At 48.9% G+C, this 17,859-nt stretch overlaps 1 protein-coding gene across 1 annotated transcript in view; it reads left to right on the top strand.

Annotated features, from left to right (window-relative positions):
* Positions 1–17,859, top strand: part of KALRN (kalirin RhoGEF kinase) — a 655,634-nt gene that overhangs the window by 520,735 nt on the left and 117,040 nt on the right. Inside the window, exon 34 of the mRNA XM_036850143.1 lies at positions 5,310–5,556. Coding sequence (XP_036706038.1) covers positions 5,310–5,556 — 247 coding nt within the window. The remainder of the gene's footprint in view (positions 1–5,309; positions 5,557–17,859) is intronic.

Genomic DNA, 17,859 nt, shown 5'->3' with positions numbered 1-17,859 from the left:
GAGAAAGATGGGAGATTACAGAAACTGGGGTACAATCAGAGAAGACTCCAACACACCTGACTCCAGGCTGAGTCTGTGCTATCAGGTCAAGGCTCCTAACATTTCTCTAGCAGGAATAAGTTTGGTCTTAGAATCTGGAATAGGATCAATGTTTGGAAGTGAAGCATCCATCCAAAACCACGATGCGGCCTCGGAGTTTTGAACAGGGCATAATAGCCCTTCCTGGTGCCCGAGTCACCTCTGACCTCTGTGGTGGTGAGAGATGGGGCTAAGGACACCCATCAAATGGGAATGTTGTTCATTGAGAGAATAACCAACGAGCTTATAGAAAAGACCCAACGTACATCATGAAAAGACAGAAAATAGGCTACTGAGGGGTCCTCTTAGAGAAATCAGGGACTCTGCTAATGGAGAGAAAAGTCAAGTGCTTACATTTCAGTCAATAAAAAGGGTCTACACAACAAGGCTTGCTTTTCTCTTGAGAACTAGTTAAAGAGAGGACCTGATCGTAGTAGCTTTGTCTTCTTTGAGGACGAGCATAACTCAGCTCAGAGGAGAGCAGGGCATCTGAAGTGCCGGGAAAGTCAGCAAGTTGCCTGATGAGAGATCCGCATGGGGTAATTTCAGAGTGAAGCCTGCAGGTGAAGAAGGGTGAGGCTGAGGTAACACAGGATTTGTGGACAGATGGCTGGCAGCAGCGGGGAGAGCAGGCAAAGAGGGGCCAGGGGTACTGAGGAAATGATGACAGTAGTCGAAGTTTAGAGCCATGAAATGGGAGGACGGGGCAAGGGGAGGGGAGGAAAGATGCATCAGAGAGGTAGGAGTGGAGGCTGGTTAGGGGAAAGCAGGAGGAAGCAGCTATTCAAGGAACTGACGATTTTTAAAAGTCATCTTTAAGTCAGTATGTGGGAGAGATAGCCATTGCAAGACAGAGAGAGAAAGTGTTAAGACGGAGGGGCTTCTGTGCTGCCTCAGCTGTGAATGGCTCTACAGGGAGGGGTCCAGTGGCCAAAAGACAAGCCCAGCAGGGAGGCAAAGAGGGTAAATGGGCAGTGGTTTTCCAGCTCCATCCATGTCTCCATGGTTAGTTAGTCAAGCAGGGGAACAGCTGAGAGACAGGTTATATGCGGCAGCTTTTTGTTGGGAAAGCACAAAAGGGGTCATCTCTGACAAGGGAGTGTTGAAAATGAAGCCAGATGTGAAAAATAATCTGCAGGCCTAAAAGGGAAAATTAGAAAATGAATATGCCAAGAAACGTAAAATTAAAATCTAAAGATGTGCAAAGGAGGACATTAAAACAGTTCTTAAATGGTTGTGGAGAAGAAAAGAATTAGGTGAAAACAAGAAATGTTTTTTGCAGCATTTTCAACAACTGGCTGTTTGGATAAACCTATTTAAGTTCCTGGGACCAGAGATTTAGCTCAGGGAGGGAGGTGGGAACTTCCTGAAGGTGCCACTCACTACAAAGGCAATGAAAAGCCATGAGGGTGGGGACACACCCACTGGTCCTTTGGAAATGGGAAGAGGAAGGAGAGAAAATAATGGTCCTGGGGCTCTGTGAGACACACGCCAGAATCGGACAGAAAGAAAAAAGCAACACGTGTACTTTTCTATGAAACTGCTATCTCAGGATTTGTGAGGGATTTGAGTTTATCGGTTAATGAGGGGCACGTTCTGTGTAATTAACGTTCAGTAGGTGGTGTGACGCATTGCCGTCCAGAAGGCACAAAGCACGAAGCCTGAATGAATTACTTTAAGGATTGCTAGGAAAAGCCTCAAGTGTGCCAAGATTCCTCAAAGATCTCTTGGCCCCTCTGCCCTTGACCCTTCCCCTAGCAGCAGGGACTCTTAGAACTTCCCAGTACTGTTTCTACTGTGGGCTCTCTGAAGCAGTGTTTCTCAAGTGGGAAGCCCAAGTCCCCCGTGTACCCTAAAACTTCCCTGTTGCTCTGGGGAGAGGATAAGGGATTGTTCGGGGGACAGCCATGCCTGACCACTGCCTCATCCATTTCTCCTAATCCCCTCGACTGCCACTCTTTGGAATTCCCTTATTGCCATTGGGTGGGGACCCAGAGTAGTAATCTCTTTGACCAAGCCCTTGAGGTGAGGGGAACCGGGACATCCACCCTTTATTTGACTCATAATGGGTTTGGCTGGATCTAGAGCTTGAGCACCACAGAAATGCCCATCCATCATCTTCCACTTCCTCCTGTGTCTCTGGATGGGGCAGCCTGACAGCAGCACCTCGTGGTGTTTCCAGGCTTCTCTCCAGGACCTGGATCTTTGAATTGTACAAGCACACAGCCTGGCTCTATGCCTTCCTACCCCAACCGACCCTGGCCCCCTACCTGCCCATGGCTGGGTCAGGCTGTACCTTGCCCTAGGGGGCGGTGAACCTTGTGTCTGGGAGCCCGCCGGGCTCTTTGCAGCCAGAGCCTCAGGCCCTCTCTGCTTTGCCTCAGCAGTCTGCAGAGGGCCACATCCGGCCCTGAAAAGGCTGCAGGTTACATCTCAGGCCCTGTGCACCCTTGACCCCGGGAAAAGAACCTGAGTACCTGAGGGTGGCACAGAGGAGACCTCCACGGAGGCATAGAAGCTCAGCAACAGAGCTTCTCAGACTGAAGGAAATTTCGTGGTCATCTAGCCTAGTACCCTACAGATGGTCCATTTGTAGAAAGTGGAATCAATTTAGTGGGATGCCACCAGCAATTGCGAAAAAAGTTAAACAGAATATCAGAGTGCAATTTGTGTTTCAGTGATACAGTTTTTTTTTTTTTTTAATATTTAATTTATTTATTTATTTATGTCTGTGTTGGGTCTTCGTTTCTGTGCGAGGGCTTTCTCTAGTTGCGGCAAGTGGGGGCCATTCTTCATCGCGGTGCGCGGGCCTCTCACTATTGCGGCCTCTCTTGTTGCTGAGCACAGGCTCCGGACGCGCAGGCTCAGTAATTGTGGCTCACGGGCCCAGTTGCTCCGCGGCATGTGGGATCCTCCCAGACCAGGGCGCGAACCCGTGTCCCCTGCATTGGCAGGCAGACTCTCAACCACTGCGCCACCAGGGAAGCCCAGTGATACAGTTTTTCATACGTAGTGTAGACTCGTCAAGAATTGCAATCCAAAAAGCTTAAAAGACCTGATGGAGGTCTCTTAAAGCAAACTGAGAGGCTCAGTAGCTCAAGCCACCGATGTCTTCTTCTCTCTACATGCCTCCCACCCTCTCCAACCACAAACATACCTGAAAATATGTAATTTGCCCTGTGGTGTGTGGTTTAAGGAGCCTGGGATTTGTAGTCGAGGTCTGGGTTCAAGCCTAGCTGGGTGACTGTGGGAAACCATCTAGCAGTGTTTCTCAAACAGTATCCCAAGGACCCCCTTTTCAGAATCGTGAGTTCAGGGGGAGGGGAGGCTCCTTGTTAAAAATATGCATTTCTGGACCCTAACCCAGGCCTCCTGAATCATAATCTGTAATTGGGGGCCGGGACAAGGGAGGGCCCAGCTAGAGTATCTGCATTTTCAATAACCTCCCATTGAGTGTGATTGTTATGCACACTCAATGTTCCAACCACTGATCTTGACATTTCTGAGCTTAAATTTCTTGATACAAGAGGTAGAGATGGAGTGGATAATGTATGTGAAGGTACTTTACACACTGTAAAAGCACTCTTCAGACTTGAGGTATTCCCATCCCATGACATCCTTCTCTAAATGACACTTCAGGGAAGATAGCACCAGGAGAGTGGGGTAGTGGGGTCTGTGCACTTAATGGGACCAGGAAAGTTAAACGGAAAAAAAATGAACCAAAGCCATGTTTATTTCTTCTTCTGTCTCTTTCCATCTCCCACCTTCTGTCCTAAAGTTCCTCTTCTTGATCTAAGCCCAACGGCAGTACCGTGCCCATCCGTGGAAATGTGTTTAGAGTGGGCTCCGTGCTTTATGGTTGGTGATGATGCACATCGCAACCGTCCGTCTGATGCGTCATGTTAACCTTTTCAAGCCCACTGTAACGTTCAGCTTCCTTTAATAGAAAATTCTCACAGTCCTGAATGCTGAGCTTGTTGATTCCCTACTCACTGTGCTTACTTACACTGCTTAGTGTTCAGCAGAAGCCTCCCTGAACATGTGTGAAATAACTACCCAACATATCTGGACCTAGTGCATTACTGCGGCTGCTGGCGCAGACAGCGCAGGCCCTAAAGGCTTAAATCAGAGATGTGCAGACTGAAGGCGAGTTACCTGGAGGTGGTCGGGGGCTTTCCCCCAAACCTTAGGAACAGGCTGCCGATCTGGGCCCCTGGGCCTCCCTTTCCTCCCCTTCCCTCCTTGTCACCCTGCCCCTAAGTGCAGCAGCTCTTCCAAGAGGGAGGCTTTATGCTGAGTTCTAGAAGACAAATGAATAACTAATGGTTTCTCGTGGTAAGAGTGAAAGTCTCAGTGTTCAGCTAGTAGAGGGTGTTCCTATCTCGGGGTCTCTCTGTCCAGTTTTATTGGTTCTGCCCCAGGAGCAGTGCCAGGCCTGGAGGGAGGACAGCTGGAGCACTAAGGACAGTTCCTAAGGAAGATGTGCCCCTTCTTCCCTGCCCATCTTTCCACTCTTCCTCCTGGTCCCCAGTGGCTGAACTAGTGTAAAACAGTTCTATTCCCCTTCCAGATAAACAGTCTTCTTCTTCTGCCTTTGAGTTGAGGGCTCATTCTTTTTTATGTCACCAGTGCCTCCTGTTTATGCTGAAGGCTCCAGCGCGGGGTGGGGATGGGGAGGGTTGCAGGGGTGAGAAGGAAGGGAGGTCGTCTCTTCCATTATTCCCAATATCAACTAGAGTCAAGTGAGAGTGAGCGAGTTAGAAATGATGCCCAGAACAGTCGGAGGCCTGGGAGTGCAGGCGGGCGTGGGGCGTGGGGCATGGGACGGAGCCCTTGGAAGAAGTAAAGGGACTACTGGGGAAGGGGTTGGAGGACACAGTTAGCTGGAAGCTTGGTAAAGGAATAATGAAAAGAACTCCAGTGGAACAAGAAGGAATTAGAAGCAAAGCCCCGTTCTGGGCAGGCTCTAGACTTGCTGCAGGGAGAACAGCTGAGTAATTGAATGGCACTGTGTTAATTTCATGTTTTTTTCTTGTTTCCTTTTCTGTTCCCAACTCCCTTTCCCATCTTCTGCCTTCTCTGCACCCTGAATCCCATCTTTTCTATTTTCCTTCCCCCTCTCCTCTGCTCTCATGCACACTTTGCACCTTCCCCCTTCACCTCCTCCCGCCCACCCATCTCCTCCCCCCCCATGCCTTCATGTTTTACTCTACCCCCACCCCGCCCCCAAGCTCTCTGGCGGCTGTGAGTTGACCGTGGTCCTCCAGGACTTCAACGCAGGCCACAGCAGCGAGCTGAGCATCCAGGTGGGACAGACAGTGGAACTGCTGGAGCGGCCGAGCGAACGGCCGGGCTGGTGTCTGGTCCGCACCACGGAACGGAGTCCCCCGCAGGAGGGCCTGGTCCCCAGCAGCGCCCTGTGCATCTCCCACTCCCGAAGCAGCGTGGAGATGGACTGCTTCTTCCCCTTGGTGAAAGGTAGGGGCGGGGGGTGGGGGGGCGGGGAGGGATGTGGACCAGAGGTCGCTGGGGACGTGGCCTGCTTGTTAGAAGAGCATCATGGCACTCACTTGTCTCAGGAACCCGTTCTGACCTTGTGGGGTTTCTCTGGGACCCACTTGTGAAGAAAGTGGGTTGGGAGCTTAAAGGGAAAGAGCTATGGAATGGCCATGTGACTTTGGAAAAGTCATTTAACCTTTCTGAGTCAGTTTCATCTTAAAAATGAAGGTTGACTTAGATGACCCCTAAGATCTCTTCTAACTCTCCCACTGTATCACCCAACCTCCAGAAAAGTCCTCTTCTACCCATGGCCCAAAGCCTAGACTCCTCCTTTCTCCGCTGACCCCCTCCCCCTCCACAGCTACTGCAGGCTCCCCGGCCCCCTCACCCCTACCCAGCTGCTCACGCTTCACACAGGACCGAGCAAACTGCAGGGGAGCACACAGCACAACCGCGTCAGGTTTGACCTTCCCCTCAGCCCTGCCAGGGCCTGAGACACTCTTTTGTGTGCCTTTGACAGACAAATTACTGGAGCCTTGGCTTCTGTTTTATATAAGCTCCGTGTTCCTTCCACACGCTTGTTTATTCGCTTCTTCTCGCATCGGGCAGACTGAGCCACTGAAAACACTGCTTCTCCAGTGTGAGGGGTGTCTCTGGGCTGGCAGCATCCGCATCCCCTGGGAACTTTTAGAAATGCGAATTCTCAGACCCCACTCCAGACCTTCTGGGCCAGGAACGCGGCGGGGTGGGGGGGGGCCTGCGGTCTGCGTCTTAACAAGTCCCCAGGGAATTCTGATGCACACTCGAGGACGACAGCCACTGACTTCAGAAGCCAAGGCTGGCAGCGGCCTTGAAGTCACTCGTCTTACATGGAGGAAACGGAGGCCCAGAGAGGGACAGACCCAGAGTTCTCTTAGTTCTGAGCTTCTTTTTGTCACTGGTCAGATAACCTGCGTCAGGGTTTCCATGCAGACGTGTGCTAGGTATCTATGGGATGGGAAGAGGGAGGGACCTGGTTCTGTTGGGAGGAAGGGACAAGGGTCGCCACGGAGACCTGTTGATGCTACGGACTAATTACGTTGTGAAATGTTTTCCTTGCTGGAATTCATCGGGTCCATCTCAAAAGCCTGACCTCCTCCTCTCCTCCACGAGGTGGCTCTAGCAGGTTGCATTACTGGCGCTGCCTGGCTCTTCCAGGGGCCTCGCGGGGGGCGGGGGGCGGGGGCTCCATCTGGAGGATGGCAACTAAAACCTGATTCTCCTCCCTCCACACGCACCTGTGCTCCCCTCCGCCGGCTTAGCCACCACCCGCTTCTCCGCCTTTTCCCTGTGTCAGGAAGTTGTGTGGCATCTGTGATTGCAGGTGCAGCCCCTCAGCCCTCTGAAGTAGCCCCTAGAGAAACTCGCGGGACCAGGGAAGGGAGAAGCAGGGGATCTCGGGAGTACGGTTCTGCTTGAAGTCTGACCGTGGGGAAAACGTGGGCACAAAGAGGCTAGAATCGTGCAGGTGAAATGAAATAAGATATACAAGACACTTAGAACAGTGCCTGGCACTCAGTACATCCTAGGTGTCATGATAAGTTACAGTTTTTATATCACTTCCGTAGATTATTCAGCAAAATGACTAAAAACTCCCATCTCCAGAGACAAAAGCAAGGACAGCGATTTATTTGCTGGGAAAGGCTAACTGGTCACTCATGTCCAAGTGTGGGGTGGTCCGTCAGGAAGGGCTTGGCTACAAGGGGAGACCGGAGGCTTCTTGCCCTAGGTCTGGCCTCCCTGGTGCCTGGCTGGTTGCATCCCTCCCTGCCCCGGCTCAGCTGGGGATGTGGGGGCACTCAGGGTAAGAAGTGCAGAGGGAGGGGAGTTAGCAGAGAGTTCACTGAAAATGGAGCTGAGGATGCGGGGTGCAAGCTAGAGGTCAGAGAGAACACAGGGAGTGTGTCACAGAACTTTCCAGCTGCCTCAGCCGCCGTCATGGCTTCTTACAAGCACCACTCCCAGCGCCTATCGCCCATTTCCTTGGCTCTTCCTGTTGGCAGCCTGTTTGCTGTCTCCCAGCCTAAGTCCATTAGGCGGGGCCTTCCAACGACAGCCTGTGAGCTCTCACTGGCCTCTCACCTGCGTGGACTCCCGGCAGTCAGGCTTAAGTCTCTGTTCTCCACGGAGCATAGCTGTGGCCCTAACAAGACCTCGGCTGGAAGTATGTGCGCCGATGCACACGCCTCGGCTTGGAAAGGCCCTCCCTCTCTCTCCAGGGCCTGCCCAGAGCGCTGGCCTCTTAGCAGAAATTCAGTAAGCTGTTCCTTCTCCCGTCCAGCTGGCTGCCTGCTGGCCGCCTGGCCTCCTCTCCTCTCAGAGTGATTTGTCTCCAGCAGATGCTCCACCTTCTAAGTTATGCCCAGCAGGACTGCGGATGAGACGTTCTGGGGGTTGTGGAATAGGACGGGGCCTCCTCCGGTGTCGCTGGAGGTCCGAATCCATTTCCTGTTCAGTCCTTAGAAGGCAACTGGTGCCCTTAACCTTCGAGAGAGCGTCAGGCCAGTGCTCCTACGGGCCGTGAGAAGCAGGGGGTGTTCGTGTGATGTGCTGAGTGCTCAGGCCGTGACTGCAGAAGAAGAGGCAGAAGAGCCCTGGGGTGTCAGCACAAGGAGGGGACTTGGAGAACCACTAGAGCGGGGCTCTGAGCCCTGGCCACTTAGCATCCCCTGGAAGCTTCACCAAATGACAAGGCTCAGACCCCACCTACAACACGTGGGGTCAGAATCTCCAGAGTGGGCCAGGGCTGTTTAAGTGCTCCTCGGGTGAATCCAAGGGACAGCAGGGTTGAGAACCACTGCACTGGCCAGTTTCCTCTCTTGTAGGGGCACCTTCGGGCACAGGAAAGCAAGGTGACTTCCCTGAAGTCACAGGGAGAGTTGGTGGCAGAGCTGGAGGAGACCCAGGGCTCCCGCCTCCTTGCCCTGCACCCCGCACGCTGCCTGCTGGGCTTCCTAGAGGCCGGAGGCCCTTTCTCCAGTCTTTCCCTCCTGTGCTTTCTCAGGAGACAGTGGTTGCATGTTTCCTCTTGATATATCTGTGGCAGCACTGTTGGTGGAATTGTGTGACAAAGTAGAGCAGCCTGCCTTTCCTCTTATTTTAATGCCCCCCTGACATCGTAGAGCTTCTCCCCGGGGTTGGGCCCTGTGGACCTAGTCATTCTCTTCCTAATCCCCTCTCACTTTCTCAGCAGTAAGTGGCGAGGGCAGCACCTCCCAAGGGACAAAGATTTTGTAGCGGTGGTTTCAGTTCTGGGTGCATCTTAGAACCACCTGGAGGAGACTTTAAAAATTATTGATGCCTCACACACCACCCCAGACCAATTAATTCAGAGCCACCAAGGGCCTGGGCATCAGTATTTTTTAAGTTCCTTGGTAATTCTAATGGGCTGAGAGTCGCTGCTTTAGGGGTTTGCCACCCCCCAAGAGTCAGGCTTAGGAGGGACTTAAAGATCCATTGGTAGGGGTCAATATGCAGTTATATAAAGAACTCCTACAATTCAACAACAACAAAAAAATACAATTAGATTTTAAAATGGACGAAGGACCTGAATACACATTTCTCCAAAGAAGGTATACAAATGGCCAATAAGCCCATGAAAAGATGGGCAACATCACTGATCATGAGGGAACTGCAAGTCAGTATGGCGATGAGAAACCACTTCATACCCATCAGGAAGGCTATTATTTTTTTTCACAAACCATAGAAAATAACAGGTGTTAGTGAGGTTGCAGAGAAATTGGAACCCTCGTGCCCTGCTGGTGGAAAAGTAAAATGGTGAATTGCTATGGAAAACAGTATGGGGTTCCTCAAAAAATTAAACATAGAATTACCATATGATCCAGCAATTCCACTGCTGGGTGTATACCCCAAAGAATTGAAAGCAGGGACTCAGAGAGGTATTGTTTGTACACCCATGTTCATAGCAAAGGTAGAAGCAACCCAGGTGTCCAAGGGATGCATGGGTAAACAAAATGTGGTATATACATATAATGGAATATTATATAGTCTTAAAAAGGAAGGAAAATCTGACACATGCTGCAACATGGATGAACTTTGAAGACATGATGCTAGGTGAAATAAGCCAGACACAAGAGGACAAATACTGTATGATTCCACTATGTGAGGTAACTACAGCAGTCAAATTCATAGAAAGTGGAATGGTGGTTGCCAGGGGCTGGGGGAAGGGGAGGAATGTGGAGTTAGTGTTTAACGGGTACAGAGTTCCAGTTTTGCAAGATGAAAAAAGTTTTGGAGATGGATGATGGTGATGGTAATACAACATTGTGAATGTACTTAATGCCACTGAACTGTACCCTTAAAAATGTTTTGGTTTTTTTTTTTAATTAATTAATTAATTTATTTTTGGCTGTGTTGGGTCTTTGTTTCTGTGTGAGGGCTTTCTCTAGTTGCGGCAAGTGGGGGCCACTCTTCATCGCGGTGCGCGGGCCTCTCACTATCGCGGCCTCTCTTGTTGTGGGGCACAGGCTCCAGACGTGCAGGCTCAGTAGTTGTGGCTCATGGGCCTAGTTGCTCCACAGCATGTGGGATCTTCCCAGACCAGGGCTCGAACCTGTGTCCCCTGCATTGGCAGGCAGATTCTCAACCACTGCGCCACCAGGGAAGCCCAAAAACGCTTTTTTAAAAAAGCATTTGTCCTGGGTACTTCTGCCCCAGGTTCCAAAAAACAGTCTAGGTTCTTCTCCACCCAGCTCTATAGGATACCTGTGTTCCTTTTCTTTTCCTGTACAGTTTTTGCCCTGGCTCCAGCTGAGCACCTGGAGAAGCTATAAGGAAACGCCTGTTTGCTTAGCCAAACTAAACCAGGGCCAGGTGAGCCCTGGGGCAGATGTCCTGGAGGAGAGGGGCAGTGCCCATGGTGACCCCGGCTTGTTTACAGGGAGTCCTCTCTTACGGGGTCTCCTGATGATTTCTCCTGTTATCACCTAGATGGCCTTAGGAACAGCTTACCCAGGCTGGGGAAGGTGTGAAGGTACAGAGCAGTGGAGAACAATGGGCTCTGGAGGCATGCACCACGAACAGCCTGAAGATGCTGAGCGAGTCTGTGATACCGTGGACTTATATTAAGTGTGAAGTCAACTCGTAAAAATACCTGATATTTATTGAGTCTTACTGTGGGCCAGGTTCTGGGTTCATGCTTTAATGTTTTCCTCATTTTACAGACAAGGAAACCAGGTCTTAGAAAGATCAGGTAACTTGCCCAGAGTCACATAGCTTACTAGTGGTGGATCTAGATTTGAACTCAGGTCTGTCTATTCCCCAAGGTCTCACTCTTCACAATGCTCTACGACCTCCCAAGTCTGAAGGCGTTTGAGACAGCTACTTTAGTTTATTATCCTTCACTCTGACTCGGCTCCCTTGGATTTAACCAGTCTCGCTGGGTGAAGGTTGAGAGAGCGTGAGCCCCGTACACACAGAAACACATACTGCCCTCCCACTCTTTCTCTCCCCTCTGGCCTCCTGTGCTCCCTTCCCTATGGGCAGTGGTGGCAGACAGATTTCATCCTGTGTGTGCTTTGCCCACTAGAAAGAGCCTGGTGTCCCTGGCTGGAGCAGAATGGCCCTGAGCAGCACCCTGGCCAGCAGGCTGAATGGGGTCCAGCTCTGCTAGGGGCCAGCCAACCGCTGGAGCTGGTCCAGGCTGTCCAGCAGATGCACTGCAGGATGGGAATCCCCTGCACTTTCTGCTTCCCGGGGCCAAAATGTGCCTTTCCTATCTCCTCTGCTATCAAATGCAGACACTTAAAGTCTCCTCCTGTCTACCGACTCTGGAGGGTCTACTACAAGTCTCTCTCTCTTGCTTTTCAGTGTAATTCTGCATTAGGAGCAACTAGTCAACAACTAAACTCTCACGGTTTTCATTTACTCCATAATGCCACCCATGGGGCTGTACCACGGGAAGCTGAGAAAAAAAATTGAAGGATGAATAGTCCCCAAACATTGCCTTTCAAGAATGAAGTGACATGTTAAAACTATGGCTTGCTGGTCTCCACTCCTGCTCCATTTGCAGAGGACCACATCTGTAATTGACCAGCTGTGAGGAAGCCACTTTGAAATCCAGGACTCACCCCCACCCCATAGGACAAAATTATCTATGAAAGTGTGATGAATGAGGATGGGAATAAGTTTCCATGCTAGCCTACAAAATTTTATTTAGGAGTAACATAACTGAATATAGTATGTTTGCAATGAAAAATAGTGGTAAGGTTTTTAAAAGTCACTATTGAATAAGAATAACTAAAACCAAAAATTAATACATTTGAGTGAGAAATGTAATTAACTTGAGTGCTGACACTTCTTGAAGAAAAGTGTGTTTTAAGATGGATGGAGATGTATTTGTAGAGACTCTAAAAGGTGCTCCTAGTCATTTTTCAGAATTATAAAAGGTTAGAATTTAAAATTTCTCTTTTTATAATTGAGTAGAAGTGGTCCTTGATTGGATTTCATTTTACTTCAGAACATTGAACTTTATGGGTTCTTAGAATCGTAGAATTGAAAAGCACCCTGAAAGTCTTCTGGTTCACTCTCTCCCCTAATATAGGACCCCCTCTTAAAATGTCTCTGTTGGGTGGTCAGCCAAGCATTACTTGAGCACTCCCAGGGATGGGGAGCTCATTACTTCTAGAGGAAGCCTGTTGTATTTTAGTACAATGCTAATGGTTGGAAATTCCTCTTACTTAGTGCTGAAATCCAGATACTTTCTGCTCATTCTCCTCCTATTCTCTCCTCCCCAGGCCCCCACTTGAAACCCACCAGTCCTAATTCTCATTCTCCATCTCCTGATCTTCATCTAGAACAAAGTAATTTGATTTGCATCTAAAATGATAGACCCTTCTTTCCTTGGGGAGAATTTCATTAGAGCCTATCAATTTCTCCATACATCTTTTATTAAATCCTTAGAGCAGAAAAAAACATTATGGATTAAATTCAACAATCCTAGCTTGTAAAAGGTGATTATTTGTGTGTGTGGTTTTTTATTGAAGTATAGTTGATTTACAATGTTGTGTTAGTTTCAGGTATACATGTTCTTTTCCAGATTCTTTTCTATTATAGGTTATTACAAGATATTGAATACAGTTTTCTGTGCTATACAGGATCCTTGTTATTTATCTAATTTATATATAGAAGTGTGTATCTGTGAATCCCAAACTCCTAATTTATCCCTTCCCCACCCCCTTTCCCCTTTGGTAACCATAAGTTTGTTTTCTATGTACGTGAGTCTATTTATGTTTCATAAATAAGTTCATTTGTGTCATATTTTAGATTCCACATATAAGTGATATCATATGGCATTTGTCTTTCTCTGTCTGACTTACTTCACTTAGTATGATAATCTCTGTGTTCACCCGTGTTGCTGCAAATGGCATTATTTCATTCCTTTTATGGCTGAGTAGTATTCCACTGTATGTGTGTGTATGTGTGTGTGTGTGTGTGTGTATGCACCACATCTTCTTTATCCATTCATTTGTCAATGGACAGTTAGGTTGCTTCCATGTCTTGGCTGTTGTGAACAGTGCTGCTGTGAACATTGGGGTGCATGTATCTTTTCAAATTAGAGTTTTCATCTTTTCCGGATATACGCCCAGGAGTGGGATTGCTGGATCATATGATAACTCTGTGTTTCGTTTTTAAAGGAACCTCCATACTGTTTACCCCTGCACATCGGTGCCTCGGTCTTTCACACACCTCTGATCTCATCTCCTTTTCTCTGGGCTCAGGCTTAGTGGTAACTGCCTTCCACTCTGAGGCTCTCTATGGGCTGGTCTTTTTTTTTTTTTGGTTATTCCCTGCAGTCATTCATATTGTTACTTGTTCTAAAGTAGCATTTTTATTACCTTTTATCCATATCCTCCTGATTTACCTCTAGAATCCCTTCCAGTTCTAAAACGTCTGCTTTTTTTCTCTCCACATCAGGAGAGAATCACTTTAGCAACCTAAAGTGATTAACCTAAGTATCCTATGTTTAATTCATCCAAGCATAGCATAAATATCCTCATTTTGAGGTCCAATTTATTAGGTTGAACCACATGAAATTGCTATTTTGGTAGTCAAAACTGGTTGAAATCAGCAATTTTAAATGGTTCAATCTAATACGTTACAATCAGCCTATCTCTTTCATAGAAGTGTACTTGCAAATCTTTGAGAAAACAGGGGAGGGCTTTGTACTCAGGGTGTCAGATGGGCCAGGAAGAGGACAGGGTGTGGAATGAGTAGAAACTCACTTCATCTTAGTTTCTGCATCTATAAGGGAAGCTGATAAAAATTACCCATCTCTCAGAGCTGCTGGGAAGCTCAGAGGAGGCAATGTTAAGGAAAAGTGATTTTAAACCGTGAAGTTGGTCTTTTTGTTATGTGTGCAGGCTAATTGTTTAGAATAAAACAAAAGTGACCCTGCTATGTACAAGGCTTTACAATGGTATATGGTAGACCATACAATGACGTGATGAGAGGCATGGAGTAACTAAGAGTCTTGGGGTAGAAGACCTGAGGGGTCTGAATCCTGGCTCAGATACTGACTAGTTGATAACCTTGGACAAGATACTTAAAATCTATAAAATGGGCAATAATGCCCACTTCCCTTGAGTTAGACTTCTAGCCTATGCGTACCACGCTAGAGGCAGTCAATTAATGTTAATTTCCCTGCCTGCCCTTTGTTCTAGTTCTGATACCTCTGTAGGGAGGCGGCTAGAGTATTTCCAGCCTGAATCTTCTCCAGGGGTCAAGGGGTCAAGGTTCTGTTTCTAGTTCCACCTATAGGTTTTGCAAAGGCCTGACATTGTCTCTACTCTGCACCCTCCCCTCTCTCTCAGTTTCCATTCCTGGCCTACTCCGGGCCCTTTGTACAGTCTACCAACAGCAGGTCCATCTGGCTCTATGATTTCCCGAGAAATAATGGTTTACTCCTCTCTTCTAACTTTCTTTTGCCTTCTACCCAGTGGGTAGAGATTATATACAACATATTTAAGCTGAAAATTCAACTTATTCCCTGGCTTGTACCTCTCAATGCCCTGTTCTTTCAGTGATTAACTCTGGTTGTTAAAGGTAACATTCCGACCACACCATAGAGATGGGCCAACCTATGTGAGGAGGGCTGTGCTGAGATGTTGAATGTGGGGTTGGGCATGAAGGTGTCCTTCCTCAATTCAAAGAGGAGAAGGGCATAGGGCAGTTTTGTAAAAACTGCCTTATTTTATTTTTAACTGATTTTCTTCCACTTACCTGTCTATGTTAGGATGGGCCAGAGATGGCTCAATAGTTATTGACCAACTGGAAGCCCTCCCAGGACAGCTTCAGGAAGAGGGAGATATAGGTGCCATCCAGTCCATGCTCTTCCCTCCTTTTTTCCATTTAAGACTAAAGGAGCAACAAAGACAATTAGAAACTGCCCCGAGACTACTTTGTTCTAGGTGAGATGTCCTGCCTAGGACCAGCTACCATCTTTCTGATACTATTTAGGACATCAAAGGGCTTGGAATCAAGGCCTCAAATAGGAAAATGTCAGGCCAGGCCACATCCTCCTTTAAGTACACCCCAGTGCAGTGCTGCCTCCAAGAGGGACTGGCACAGGAGGAGATGTTGCATTATCAAGAGAAGGAACTGATGTCTCTGGGGCCCCCTGCAGAGATCCTGCCCCTCTCCTTTTTGTAGCTGGCCTGCTGAGACTTAGCTCATGCCAAACACCTGTTTCAACAGCAGTTTCATGCCTCCTGGTGTCCTCTGTAAATCTGTGAAGTCTGCACGAGGATGAAGCCTCTTATCATCCGGAGCGGAGGGAGGGTGAGGCTTAAATAGCATCTTTGCTCCTTGGAGCCTCGTGAGCAAGCTCAGAGCTGGTGGAGCTCAGAGCTAAAATGAGAGCCTCGGATTCAGTCCTAGAGAGGAGAGGTTGCCGCTGATGGTGCTTGCCTAGGAGAAGCTGGGGATAGATGACGGAGAGGAGGTCACTCCAGGAAACAGAACTTTCCCCAAAGAGAAGATGATGCAGTTGTCTCTTACTAGAGCTAGCTAAGCTGAAACCACTTTCCCCCCAAAAGAGCAGGGGACCCAGAAATGACATGCACTGGATGTGGCCTGGGAAGCAGAGAAGGAGCGATAGTGGTCTCATAGCTGGGGGCGTGCCCACCCTATCTGCTTAGGGAAGGTCACAGGGGAGAGGATCGTGGAGGTCGTGAGGAGCAGCCCTTGCAGGCCTAGGCCTGAGGAGCTCTCAGCGGCGGGATTCTGATGCTGCTTGGCTGGACAGTGTCAGCATCCTGCTGAGGCCACCTCAGTGCCTTCCCCTGTGTCACTCAGACCTTGAAAACAACTACGCCTCCTCCAGGACCCTTGTAGGATTGAACCTGCAGTCTGAACCCAAACTCGGCAGCATGTATGAGGAGCGCTTCCGTTTACAAGTCTTGCCATGTTTAATACCAGCTCCCTGCCTGCCAGCAGCAGAGAGGCTGTCCACTCATGGACCAGCCGGCTCCTTTTCTTGTACTTGCCTTTGGGATAGGACTGGGCTGCCTAGTTTCCCCACCTTTGTCCCCCAGCCCCAGCCAGGAACGCTGATTCTGATACCACGTCCACTTGCCTTACTCTCCACAAGGCCCTGAAGGCCACAGGAGGTATGGGTGCCTACTTTTGTACACAGGTGGGCACGTAGATAATTACCATTGCTGGCTCCCGGCTGCAGGGGGAGGCCTGGGCTCAGCTCAAACAGTCCATGGCTCCTGTCTCACTTCAAGTAATAACAAAGTCCCTTCTGTGGCTGCAAGGAGGCTCCTGCAGAACCTGCCCCAGAGCCTGTTCTCTGACTTCATCTCCTCTGTCTTAGTTTCCTTCTGCTGCTATAACAAATTACCACAGACTTAGTGGCTTCAAACAACACACGTTTATTCTCTTGTAGTTGTGTAGGTTAGAAGTCCAACATGGGCTCTAGGGGAGAGGCTGTTTCCTCACCTTTTCCAGCTTCTAGAGGCCACCTGCATTCCTCGGCTCATGGCCCCTTCCTCCATCTTCAAAGCCAGCAACGTTGCATCCCTCTGGTCCTTCTTCCAAAGTCACATCTCCTTCTGACAACAGTGGGAAAGGTTCTCTGCTCTCAAGGACTCGTGTGATTACATTGTGCTCACCTGCATAATCCAGGATACCCTCCCCATCCCAAGGTGCTTCATCACATCTGCAAAGTCCCTTTTGCTGTGTAAGGTGACATATTTACAGTTTCTGAGGATTAGGGTGCGGACATCCTTGTGGGGAGGGGCGTATTTTTCCTACCAAATCCTACCACCTCCTGACCAGCCTGCCTCACTGAACTCTTCCCCAGTTGAGCCAGACACTCTGCTACCCAGCACCCACCCCTTCCGTCACCTCTGCCTGGAACACTCCAGGTCCTCAGATACCTGGACGGCTGTCACCACAGTTCCTTCACATCTCTGCTTGAATGTCACCTGATTAGAGAGGTCTTCCCTCACTCCCACCCTCTTCCATCCCACTGTGTACCCCTTTTCCTGTTTTACTTTTCCTCATTGCAATTATGGCGCTACATGACATATTTATTAACGTTTATTGTCTAATTCCCCATACTGCCCCCCCCCCAGATTTCCTGTACAAGTGCAGGGATTTTTGTCTATTTTGTTCATTACTCTGTCCCTGGTATCAAGAACAGTAGCTGGCATAAAAGAAGTTACTGTAAATATTTATAGGAAGGAAGGGAGAGAGGGAAGAAGAAGGAAGGAAGAAGGAGGGAGGGAGGGGAAGAGAAAGGACCACGAATCAAGGACCCCTGAGAGAGTTCATGTGTGAAGGGCGAGGCTCAGTGTGTCCTCCATCCCCTGAGAACTAGAGAGGAAACCGGCCAAAGCTTTACCAGGGGAGCCTGAGGATGGGGATAGGGAATGATGTTCTGATGCTAGGAGTTCTGAGTGAGAAAGTCTTTGAAATCCTGCTTCCTGGGAAATCTTCTCTGGGGACACATGGGTTAAGCACCTCTCATTTATCTGGAATGGTTGAAAACTCAGAAATATAAGGATGGGCAGTGTCTTCCACATTCCCTCCTATTAATGAAATCTTCCATAAACTGACCTGAGTTACATCAAGGCAAAATCCACTTTGCATTTAATGTGTCAGAAACCTCTTCATTGCACCCATGAATCTACATGCTGCCGCAGCTGCTACTTCTGCCTGTGGGAGGGAAGGGGGCACTGACGGTTGGAATGAAAATACCATCCCTCATAGTGGACA

This window comes from Balaenoptera musculus, chromosome 4 (assembly GCF_009873245.2).
Source record: "Balaenoptera musculus isolate JJ_BM4_2016_0621 chromosome 4, mBalMus1.pri.v3, whole genome shotgun sequence".
In the NCBI taxonomy this organism is placed as follows: domain Eukaryota; kingdom Metazoa; phylum Chordata; class Mammalia; order Artiodactyla; family Balaenopteridae; genus Balaenoptera; species Balaenoptera musculus.
Note: the sequence above shows the minus strand (reverse complement) of the source record. Positions and strands in the feature narration are given on the sequence as shown.